The sequence below is a fragment of the Dermacentor silvarum genome, chromosome 1, assembly GCF_013339745.2.
Source record: "Dermacentor silvarum isolate Dsil-2018 chromosome 1, BIME_Dsil_1.4, whole genome shotgun sequence".
NCBI lineage: Eukaryota > Metazoa > Arthropoda > Arachnida > Ixodida > Ixodidae > Dermacentor > Dermacentor silvarum.
In genome coordinates, this window is record NC_051154.1 from 62,016,638 (window position 1) to 62,028,960 (window position 12,323).

Consider the following 12,323-nt stretch of genomic DNA (forward strand, 5'->3'; position numbering starts at 1 on the left):
GTTTGTGCAAGGTACGTAAACAAGGATGTCAACGATATCGAAGGAAGGAAGGAAGGAAAATAAGAGGTGAAAGGCAGAGAGGTTAACCAGGTTTTAAGTGTCCGATTGTCTACTCTGCACAGGGGGATGGGGTAAGGGCAGAAAAGATTAGAAAACAAAAGAAGATTAAAAAGAAAACTAAAAGAAACGTATCAGTCTGCACATTCTATAGTTTTTCACTAAGTCCTGTTTCTTTTAAAAAGCGTAATAGCGCTTTTAAAGCAGTTCGTTCCGACGTCGGCTGGGACCAGGGACCAAGAATTGTGGCTTCCGTAAGAGGACGGCTGTCTACCTTGTCGAGCGTGGTGCTGAGGAAACGATATCGAAGTGTTTTTAGGTTTTAGCACAGGAATAGATGCCCTCTCTCATGGAGACTGCAGGTTATATGTACATGTGTACAAACTAGAGCACTGCACGGGCTCGGGCTTACGAAAGCCCGGGCCCGGCCCGGCCCGGCGCACGGGCTGGGCCGGGTAGAACAGTTTTTTCACGGGCACGGATCTGTGTTCTCTTATGATGTCCACTGCAAGCACGTGTGCAGTAAGATCTATATAGCAAACTCGTTTCTGCAATATATTCTTAGTGTCAGCGCTTGTGCTGTGTCGTGTGCCTTCACAGCACTATTAACCTTTAAAGGATCAGCAGCCATGACATGGAATGTTCTATGAAAGTCAACAATACAAGTTCGCACAAGTTTCTTGTTCCCAGAGCTTTCTTTGCCTTCCGATATTTTGGCGCATCCAGAAACACGGTACAGCATCCTTCGTCAACCACGGCCGATCGCGCGGCATTTCCACAACTTCACCATTGATTATGCAGTGATGAGTGCTTTCAATGAAGTGTTTATAAACGGTGGATTCGTGAGTTTTGTTTATGTCCTATTAGATGAGGGGTGCAAATTAAAGAGGCCATTAACCGCCCCTGGGGCTTGGTGAAAAATTCGTGGATAGCATACACTGCTGTTAACATCTCAGCCAAATTTTGCACTCGTGCATGGCACGTGGAGCTCACAAGCGGAGCGCGAAGTCGCCTTTTTCTCAAACACACTCTTTTCAAACAGAGGCCTTCTCCTCAGCCGTTTCAAAGCTGCTGGCGACTTGCATATGTCGTCATATGCAAAATTCCCATAGACAGCTGTTATTGGTCAACAGCTGAAATCAATCAAAATGGGTGTTTGGACCAGTGCGCTTCTTCCTACTGTTACTGTGTATATTAATTGATGCAGTTTACTAAGCAGGCCGAAGTAAGAAAAAATCAGCGCTTCGAATTTCTATAAGATTTACGCACTTCCAGAAGAAGCCAATGATGATTTCTATTGGCATCCCCTTTGAAACTGCCCGGCAACAAATAGTCACCTAGCCTGCTTGAGCTAATCAGGCATTATATACAAGCATTGCAGTCTAGCATTTTACCAATATCTCTTTGATCATTTCTCTCTTCATTAAAACCTCAGATTCTATGAATCTCTTCCCTGCTCTTCTTTCCACCAATATTCTAAATGTCCCTCGATCATCTCGACTGCTGACCAGTTAATGCTTCCATCCTCTTTGAATCCCAGTACTTCTAGAAGGTGGATGTTTCCTGGAGGTCTTGTTGGGAGAATGAATATCTTGGCATTCCATTACGATGTGCTGAGTCGTTTTGGCACTTTTGTTTATCAGGAAGAAAGCAGCACAAGGTGTCAGAACAGGACTGGCGTTGACCTGCTCTTCCTTGTCTCATGTTTCGTCTTTGCATTGCTTTCATGATAGTGTACCAACCTGGTCACTTGTCAATCCTTCTGCAGAGGCCTTTGCCCTGCAGTGCATTTCTGACAACAAGGAGGAGCAGAAGCGCAGCTGGTACGACACCGTGACACTGCTTTTGTTCCTTCCAAGCATGCACTACAAAGCCAGTAAGTTTCCGCTTCCACCACAACTCAGGTGACTCACTTTTAAGTGCCATATGTACGTACTGTTCATCAATGACCAGAACACCAAAGGAGCCTTGGCAATCGCCAGACAGCAAACATAAGCAATCCCTTATAGCCACATGCATCCTATTGCCAACCACAATAGCCTTCTTCATTGCAGGACAGGGAGCACAAGTGTCTGAATTGTCCATTCGGCAGCATGCACTCAGAGGCAAAGCTGCCTAGGAATTACACTTACAATGCAAGGCAAAAATGAAAACCGGAGCTCTCAAGTCTCGCACACTAATTCAGGCAAAAAGCTGTTCAAGCAGTGGGAATGGGTCCACTTCAAACTTGTGCAATTAGCTGGTATGAATGCAAGATGAAGTGTTAACAGTATTATGCATAGAATGCAGTCCATGAACAAAAGTGACCACAGAAACAGTTTGTAAAGTGAGTGTGGAAGGGCAGTTATTGCCAACTTTTCCTTTATAGTGCAAGGGAACAGTAAGCATTTTTTAGTATTAAGATTGAAGCTCAATCATCCAGAAAGAAATGTGAGAAATCGTAAAAAAAAAGGGAAACTATGTCAACATTTTCAGGCAAAGCAAAATGTCCAACGTAATTAATGCATGAAATTACTTCAGAGATCAAGTGGGTTTTATTCAAGGCTCTTGAGCCCACTATGCAATAACGACATACCTTTACATACTTGAGCACATGAGCACACTTTTGCCAATTGTTCACATCACCGCACGCACACGCACCCATGCCAAATTCAATCACACAGGCCATTTGCACAATGTCACTTGAAGCTCCTTAACTTAATTCTTACTTTACTACAAAGACAATAGAAGTGTTATAGTTGAGATTGAATAAGCAATACTGCTCAGTCATCAATAAGATCTTGCAAGAATTATGTAATCAACTCTATAATCCATCACTAGGAGATTTATGTTCATTCTCCACAATACCATGCAGAAAGATCATTGCAGCTAACAATGGCTTTGCTGACAACGGTAAACTAGTGGGCTTCCAAGCACTGAAACAGCATGGAAATGATTGTTTCAATCATTTAGGACAGCTGGTTGATTGATTGATAGATTGATTGATCAATCGACCTTGCATCCAAAAGCAACACCCTGGCTATGGGAAATGTCATGGCGAATGGCTACAGGTTGATTACTACCACCTGGAGTCCCATAATGTGCACCTAAATATCAGTACACAAGAATTTTCGTATTCTCCCCTCAAATCGTAGACACCCTAGCGAGTATCAAAGCCTATTCTCTTATTCTCAACAGTAGAACAAGACAGCTGAAACATGGCAACACTTCAAATGTAACGCAAGAGCACTACCCCTTATCCTTCTTTTGGTGAATCATTACTATGACGCATTATGTCATGGTCTGGTTAGGTCACGAGTGCATTAGGAAACAGCCCCAAGAGCAGGACGGAAAAACAAGCTGGTCACCAAGTTCCCGTGCAGAACATTGAAGAGAAGTGCAACCACAAAAGTGCAAGATTTGCTTTACTACTGCTGAAAACACAAATTTGTGAAAAAATACCACCAATGGGAATCAGATGGCGTCAAAACTTAAAGAAAAACAATATCAAACCACATATTCTCAACTTTAGCAATCCACGGCTTCATGAATATTTCTGACATCACCTTTTATTCTCACATTTGTGAATGTCAATGGAAATTGAACCACTGAACCTTGAGCAAAAGTAAGACTGCATGTGCCTCCTATATATGGTCAAGAGCCTTTCAGTGTAAAATCCAACAATTTAATTTTACTCAAGATATTTCATCTTGTGACTTCAAAACCAAATTTTGTAGTGCATACACCTACTTAATTTCAACCTCTGAAAATTGGCGATCAATGTAAGCTTATCCAACCCTCAACCTATCGTGAATCAGCACACAAACTGATGTGCCTGCGCATACGACTGGAGTATTTCAATGTCGTCTGCTCTTGCGTTCCAATTTCTTCTGCTTTTTGTCATCTACCTCCGGAGGTGCTGGCTGGAAGAACCATGGTCCCAAAATGTTGACCCAGAGTAAGTAGAATGCATACGCAGGAGCCTGGGGTAAATAAAATTCAGTATTAAAAGCTGCTAGCTGATTAGATGGGAGCAAGAAGAAAAAATGAGATTGTCAAGTAATGTCCAAGTTTTATGCATCGTTAATAAAACAAAGCAAAGCAAACATCAGGGCACGAAAACTAGGAAGGTGCATAGTAAACCATTACTTGACAGTAACATATAACCTACAAATTAGCATAGTACCATTGCCACACCACTTAAACGAAAACAACGATCTGGTTATGAGGCACACCGTAACGGGGGACTTCGGATTAATTTTGACCACCTGGGGTTCGTTAAAGTGCACCCAATGCATGGTACACGGGCACCTTTGCATTTAGCACCCATCGAAATATGGCCGCCATAGCCGGGATTTGATCCCGCGACGTCGTGCTTAGCAACGCAATACCATAGCCACTTAACTACCACGGCGCATGTGTTCCCCATAGGTTATATAAAATTTCTGGAGTGGCAGCCCCTGCAGCCACCTACAGGAGCGAGTGAAGCCGCTAGCGGCCATACATACTGCTAGAGGACAAAACGGGCAGCTCCAGCATAGGCAGCCGCGGAATACACGCGGCACTCCACTGCATTTGCAGTTCCGGGAGGAAAAATCAAAAGAAACCCCTTCAGAAAGTATGTAAGTCCACAGTGTCGCTGTTGTTGATAAAAGTATTCCTGCGTCCATTTGTTGCCGCAGGATTTTAGAAAAGTTATCCGCGGTACGCTTCGCTCATCGAACTTCCTTGTTCGGTTAAATTATGAACGGCCTCTCCGTACAAACTAGATTCGTTTGGTGTAACTACGTAATGAATATTTACCAGTTTACCCACTAACTTATGTGAGGGATTTTCAAGCACCCTCTGTAAAGACCGAATACACTTTCCGCTTGCCAGCGTTTGATCATATGGTGCGACCACCATTTTATATTTTGTGAGTGCTACCACACGTGTAAAAACTGCACTGAATATTTTGTATCTGCTGCTGATAGTTTTATAAAGGCCTTCCCGTCACTGGAGGCCTTATTTAGATCGCAGTACTACGTGTGCAAACTGCTCTTTTTTCTAGTACACAATTTGTTTATACAAGAAAAGGCGACGCAAACCATGTCTAATTACATCCTGAAAGACTTGATATTCATATACTGACGCTAGAGGTTGCGTCGTACGGAAATTCACTGTGAATTCTCTCTTATATTGATGTGAGCCAAAAAGAAATTATTTAACGCACGTAACAACTGAAATATATCAGTGAGAAATGCTACATGGACATAGAAACAGCAGAATACACTTCTAAGTGATACCTAGCTGTTTAAAAAAAATCATATTCATCCACTACAGCAGCTCAGTTTGGAACCTAGGTTCTGTGTTTATTAATTTTCGAGTATTACAAGTGTTGAAATTAGTGTTCACGTTTTCTTGGGTTTTTTTTTTTTTTTCACGGCAATGTGGTGTACCCAAAACCTTAGCACTCTGCAATTTTCTTGTAATTGTGTTCAAGCCCAGCTTTTATAGCAAAATTTCTTGCTAGATGAGTAGGTACAAATGAATGAACAGAAAGCCTACGAAACATACAGACACGTAGGCAAGAAAAATGGACAGGCTGAGCATTGAACTAGCAACTCTTCCCTTGTTGTACATCTAGCAATCGTCCTGTCTATGTCTTCTCTAGTTATACACATCTGTCCCACTGGTGTCTCTATTAAAACATAGGTGCTGCGCGGTAAGTACATGGTGCTAACCACGTGGTACAAACCGAACAGACTATATTGTTGTCCAAGCATACTTAACATGTATTTGAGCACAACACAATACCACTGCAAGCCAGCGCCGAAATCCCGTCCTCTCCTTCTAACATAAGTAGCCCCATGCATGCGCTAAATAAAAGCATACACAGTGCTGTGCCTATGCGCATTTAAGACATAAATTTAATATTGACATACACACGAGCACTTTCCTACGCACTCCCCACTAAAGCAAACATAGGCACAATGTACAGATGGTCGAGAGCAAACAACGAAAGCTTATGTTACAAGTGAAACCTTAACCCCGGCGTCATCTTTACACAACTGGGGCAGCTCTGACCTATTGAGGTGTTGTAATTCCCTCAGAAAGGGCATGCCACAATCAGGTAAACACTGTTGCAACAGCGTACAATCAATAAATATGACAAACATAATGTGCGCTCTGCAACTGCCGCTACAGCGGTTCGGCCTTCTTGCCTCTGGCAAGATGGCGGCAACTGGCTTCACTTTTGGAAAGCCACCTCCACTCCAGAAGTCTAAATATATAACCTCCTTGTGCGTGCCACACCTCTACTTTCAACAACCGCTGAGATCAATAAATGCCAGAGTCCATGAGCACTATACATTGCTTAACGCATGATATGCCACTGAGAGTCCTGTCAGCTCTGATCAGCAGCAATTATAGTAGCACACTCAGTGAATAAGTAAACACAACATTAAAAAAATACCTATGCCACAAGATCCTCTCTTACGAGAAGAATAAGGGGCACAGGGGGGGAGGGGGCTCAATATTCAATCAAGTAACTGCCATAGGAAGCTGAAAAGCTCTGAAGCCAAGGAATGCATGAGGAAAATGAGCTTCTTTTGTTTAAGGTGCACAGTAATTCTAGAGATACATGAAATTTCTGCTTATAATCCTTAATAAAAAGAAATGAAAGTGGAGGAATATTCCCAGTTGGTGAGTATATAAGCTACAACTAGCAGTGTTCTTTTGTGGTTCAATGACAGCTCGTCGCATTGTACAGTCAAACGCCTATACAACAAACACCTCTACAAAAAAATGACTCGCACATCTAAACATCCGGCACATCCCCGCTGAATTACTATCTTTCATATGTTCTGTGAATGCCTCTACAACGAAGACCCCTACAACAAATTTGCTTGTACAATGAAGAAATTTAGGTGTCCCCAATTGCTGATTTGTTGCTTTACAACAAAAGCACATAGTGGCGCCACCACCACTGAGCTGTGGTGCACACAGGGAGTGCTGGTCGACATTCGCATACAACACTCTGCACATGTACCTTGCATCATTCCCGGGTTTCACCGCAGAGCATGCCATGAACCTAGATGCCATAAGGCAGGCTGTAACCGTACATTCCATTCGACGAAGCATGCAGAAGAAAATCAGCAACTTCTTTCACAAAGTATCTTTTGATTTCATGCTGTTTTCTTTTCTTCTCTTGTGCTGAATGTGCTTACCTGCTGCAAGTGGTACATTGCACAATCTCTACAATGAAGTGACCTGTATAATGGAGGATTTTGGAGGTCTCAAGCACTTCATTGTAAAAATATTTGACTGTAGTACATATAAACTAGGGATCGATGAGGTTCAGTAGGCATGAGCTGTCAAGCACAGCCTGCTATCATGAGTGGAATCAAGTCACTTCTAATTGCCTTGCTGACCCATAAACTAAGCACCCATAGTCCAGTGTACTATATACAAGAGATCACTATACACGTTGATTACATGTTCAGTGTTAGTCCGTTTGCTTTATACAGTTAACGACCGATTTTCTGGACGCCTTCGCAGCACTGCCTCGTACCCCTAGTGTCAATGTATGTCTGAAATTTCGGACGCAAAAAACCCTTCGCCGTCCGATTCGAAACGGCGTTATCAAAGCCACCATCGTTACCATTTTGATTATCTCTCCACCTCGAAGAGGCGCTTTCACACGCGGATCCGCTGGCAGCCGTAGCCACCACTGCGACAACGCTAGGCCTACCTGCTTCGACGTTCGCTACCAAGCTTCCCGCTGTTCGGTGACGTATTTTTCATTGGAAGACTTCGCCACTGTCAGCAATGGAGCTGACTCTGCTTTTCTAATCCTCGCCAAAGGCTTCGAAGCTCGGAAAGCACGACACGTTTCATAATACCGGTTCCCGAAAGTCAGCTTTGCCTCAATACAGCAGTATTACGCGGTGGAGCATCCACGATGTATTGCGGTGAAGCATACTAAGAGTGGAAAGGGGCAATTGTCACGGGACACTGCAGGTATTCCTTAATTATACATGTGTGCACCCGCCATCTCCTGGCCCAACACGAGCACCAATACGCCTATTAAGCTGGCAGGCCTTCCGAGCTATTTCGGACGTGCCTGTGACGATTTGAGCCCTTAGGGGCAGTAAAAGGCATGCAATCATTTTTTTAAAGGTAAACATTCGGCAGATTCTATCTACCTGGTTGGGGTCAATTGAATTAAAGAGAAGAAAAACTCCAACCAAAATTTATTTTAAAACCCGACGTTTTGGAGCCTGAGTGGCTCCGAAACGGCGGGTGTTAAAATAAATTTTGGTTGGCGTTTTCTTTCTCTTTAATTCATTTTTTCGGACTGCCTCATTTTTCGCATATTTTCGCGGCCCCTACGGAGTCCGAAAAATCGGACGTCGACTGTTTTGCAAAACTTCGACAATATTTGGTGTTTTTTCTTTGCTTAACTATTTGTAACATTTATGTATACTAGTAAATTGTTTCTTGACAAATATTACTCCAAAATATTTGCTTTGTGTAATTGGAAGTGTGACATCATTTAGTTTCAAAGGAGGATCCACATGAAAGGCCAGTCTCTGAAAACAAGACAGCGAGTCTTTTGAGTGACGAATCTGAAGCCATTTATGTGTGCCCACTCATTTTATTGTATGCTGTACTTGCTACGTGTATGATGAGAGGCCCAGCATGCTACCTGGAGTTATTCAACATCACAGTGCCTTAAATATCCACAATACATGGGCATTTTAGCATTTCAACCTAATCGAATAGCGGCCACCTTGATCTCACACCCTCAGGCGTAACACCAAAGCCACTACACCACCATGGCTGGTACCATCACAGTGTCCTCTCACTTTTCTTTAGCCCAGTCAGAATAGTACCCAGCATTATTTTCGGGTATTAACCTTGTATCATACCAGGCTCCTACGGCTAAAAGTGCAATCCACATCTGGACCCGACAGCATACCGAATACTCTTTTTCGTAGATGTGCTGAACCGTTAGCAAAGTTTCTTGCGGTTATTTTCCAGGCATCAATCAGAACCGCTACTATTCTGCTGTACTAGTAATTAGCACGCATCATTCCAATACTAAAAAATGAGGATCCATTTTCCGTTTGCTGTGCCATTGCTGTAATATGTATTACAGCAATGGCACTGCATCCCCACACCATTTTCAGGAAGGAAAGTGGTGATCCAAAAAGCAATAAAAAAATGAGAAATGACCCTAATCCTTGACTTAGGTGTATGCTAGTGGTACTCGCACCTCGGCGTTGGTGTACCCTGATGTACTGTTTGGGTTAACTTTGTGTTTTTCTTGTGTACACAACACTTGGCCCGGCGTCCTCGTCGTCTACTTCCATGGCAAACGGAACGGGCGGGAAACCGTCACGCACAGAGAAGCGCCGAGGAGGGCGTGACGTGTAGCCCACTAGCAGACAGCACATGAAGCGCACCTTAGCGCACCCCCCTGCCGCTGACGTGAGAGCATGTAACGAGGCCGGTGCACAGCTGGTACACACGAGCGAACGACGAAGCAGGTGCGTGCCGGGAGAGAAGTGAGAGGAGGGAGTGACGTCACCCCTCCACTGTGTTAGGCAGGCATTCACTCTGTGTCAGGTGGTGTGTAGCTCTAATTACCTTCTTTTTATTTTAATTAGTAATGAGTGGGTACCCCTGGTTTAAGTGGGACATCAGTGGTGACATCACTTCTAGTCTTGGAGTTTCACGGGAACCTGTACTGATTTGGTGGGTACCTAAAGTGTATGATTGTGTGCTTTGGTGTACGGCAATTACTTTTCTTAATTGTTTATAATTATTCCTGACACTTAATTAGCTTTTTACTGTATTAAACCTGTGCTCTGATGTCATATTTATCATGAACCGTAAGTGGAACCACTGATATCTACCTGCTTTTATTTTTCTATGATTTATTTTTAATTTTGTCCCACCTCTGTGACAAACCGGAAGTCGGTCCCTAACCAAAAGTTGCTGTGCAAAAAACAAAGATTGTCACTCTGTGCTCGTGCCACTAAAAAACAGAGCACTGGAACTGCAGAAAGCAGGCCTATTGCGCGCCCCATCGGCGCTGTCTAGTTGTACCCAGCCAGTCACGTGACAGGCGTTGATTCCACAAACAGCGTTCCGCATTGTGCGCTGCTACCATGAGGAGGCAACGCGCAGTTGATGCGGTGCTCCTTTGTACAGTAGTTACTTTTTCGGTACATGCAGTTTGCGCTAATCTTGATGCTGCATCTTTACAATTTTGAGGAGAATCGGAGGCTCCAAGACAGATTCATCGCAAGATTCTGAGCTGCAAATCCACCTAGTGTGATGGCGGACTGTGCGCCATATTCAACTTCGAATGTGAAAAGAAAGGCTGTCGACGTTGCAACGAAGAAAGCTATTCTTAATGAACTTGGTCAAGAGTGAAGAACTGTGACTTGATGAAGAAATACGGCCTCACAAAGTCAACCATTTTGACAATAGCCAAAGACAAGGACAAGATTTTACGTGCAAATATTAACGCTGACCTGATGACAAGAAAGCACCTTGAAAAAACAAACTATGCGGATGTTGAAAATCCGTTGTTTAAGTGGTTCATTTCCAGAAACATTCCCATCAGTGGACCGCTGATGCTTTCACAACTCTGACGAAGATGTCGAGGATGGTGATGTGCCACTAGTTGCCATGAGTGCTTCAACAGCAGTTAGCTACATCGTGTCCCTGAAACAGTTTGTTGGCAGCAAGGGCATGGAGAATAGCATATGGCCGCCCGAAGAAGCTAGAAAACGCCGTGATATGGTGTGCTTTGAAAAAGCAGGCACACACATAACCGACTTTTTAAGAAATAAAGGTTAAGTTCACTTACTACGAAGTTCGGATATAACGAACACAATCAGCATGATCATCAGGTTTGTTATAAGTGGGCTCGACTGTATGCAAGTGTCATTTGGGACCCATATACAAAAACTAACATCAATGCATTGGAAAGAATTCAGAGAAGAGCTGTTCGTTTCATTTTCTTTAAGTACAGCTGCGATGATTCTGTCTTAGAATGAATCCAGTCTAACGGTTTAAGACCCTACAGTCCAGAAGGAAATTTTTACGCTTTAAGTTTTTACACTTACTGTTCAATCACTAACTGATCCTGGACCCTGCCTCCAATGTATCTTCATTAACAACCCGACAAATATAGCATTGCTTTTTCTTGTCTGCGCGCAGTTTTAACATATTGTCCGGAAAAAATAAATGTAACTTTCAAAAATCAGGTCATTAGGCTACAATGTGCTGGGTACGAGGATTGCGCTTTGCACATATGCGGGCAAAAATTGTGTGCACAACGGCTTTGAGACACACCGCTCTGAAAAAGAAAATGAAAGAAAAAAAATATGTGTCAATACCATGTGCACAAGGTTGTGCATAACCTGAAGAATGTGGGTAGCTGGTATGGCTTGAGCTTCAGGTTTTCTGCGCCAAATAAGCTGGGGAAATTCTGTGCCAGGCTTGAGAGCAGACTGTTTATGAAGGTGAATCAATTTGAATGCAGGATTAAGCATATGTGAACTTTGTGAAAAGCAAGACGTCTGTTGTTTACTGTTTGCCTCTGTCATGTCACAAGTTGTACATTGGACAAACTGGTCGCTGTGTGAACACACGATTGTTGGAGCATAAAGGATCCCTTCAGCACAACATTCACTCTCCCATAAAAGGGCATTAAATGTGGTTGCTTGTCGCTTTTCAGTGATACCTACTATACTTTTTAACTATAGGGATCTGCTAACCAGAGAAATAATCAAGGCATTCCATATCGCAGAACGAAAAGACACACTTATCAGCCAACCATCTGTCATGCTCAAACGAGTGCAAAATACAATTTTTGAAAGACCAGCAAAAAAAGGTGATGGGATCACTTTCGAACAGGAATACTGTACTTTGTTCCTTTTTCTTTTGTTAAACACTGCCATTCATTGTCGCACTATGATGGTCTGTTAGCGTACATTAGCTCTATTTTTTCAAAATAAAATGTAGTTATGAGTGCAGTGGTTGTCCGGTCCGTTTATTCTGCGTCTTTGTGTCGTGTTCCCATGTGCTGCTTCAGATGTCAAGATGACAATTTACCTGCGATCCACACCCAAAGCTCTAGCACTTGAAGGGCCCCTCACCAGGCCACATAGCAAAATTTGGTTATACGCTGTAAGTTGTTACGTGCCCTCTAGGGAGCATTCTACTGCAAGAATTTTTCAAATTGGTTCATTGATAGCTGAGATAGAAATATTTCAAGTGCCACGAAA

General features: G+C 43.1%; 1 protein-coding gene across 1 annotated transcript in view; it reads right to left on the bottom strand.

Annotated features, from left to right (window-relative positions):
* Positions 1 to 2,572: 2,572 nt before the first annotated feature.
* Positions 2,573 to 12,323, bottom strand: part of LOC119464305 (transmembrane protein 208-like) — a 28,652-nt gene continuing 18,901 nt past the window's right edge. Inside the window, exon 6 of the mRNA XM_037725218.2 lies at positions 2,573 to 4,019. Coding sequence (XP_037581146.1) covers positions 3,894 to 4,019 — 126 coding nt within the window. The 3' untranslated portion in view covers positions 2,573 to 3,893. The remainder of the gene's footprint in view (positions 4,020 to 12,323) is intronic.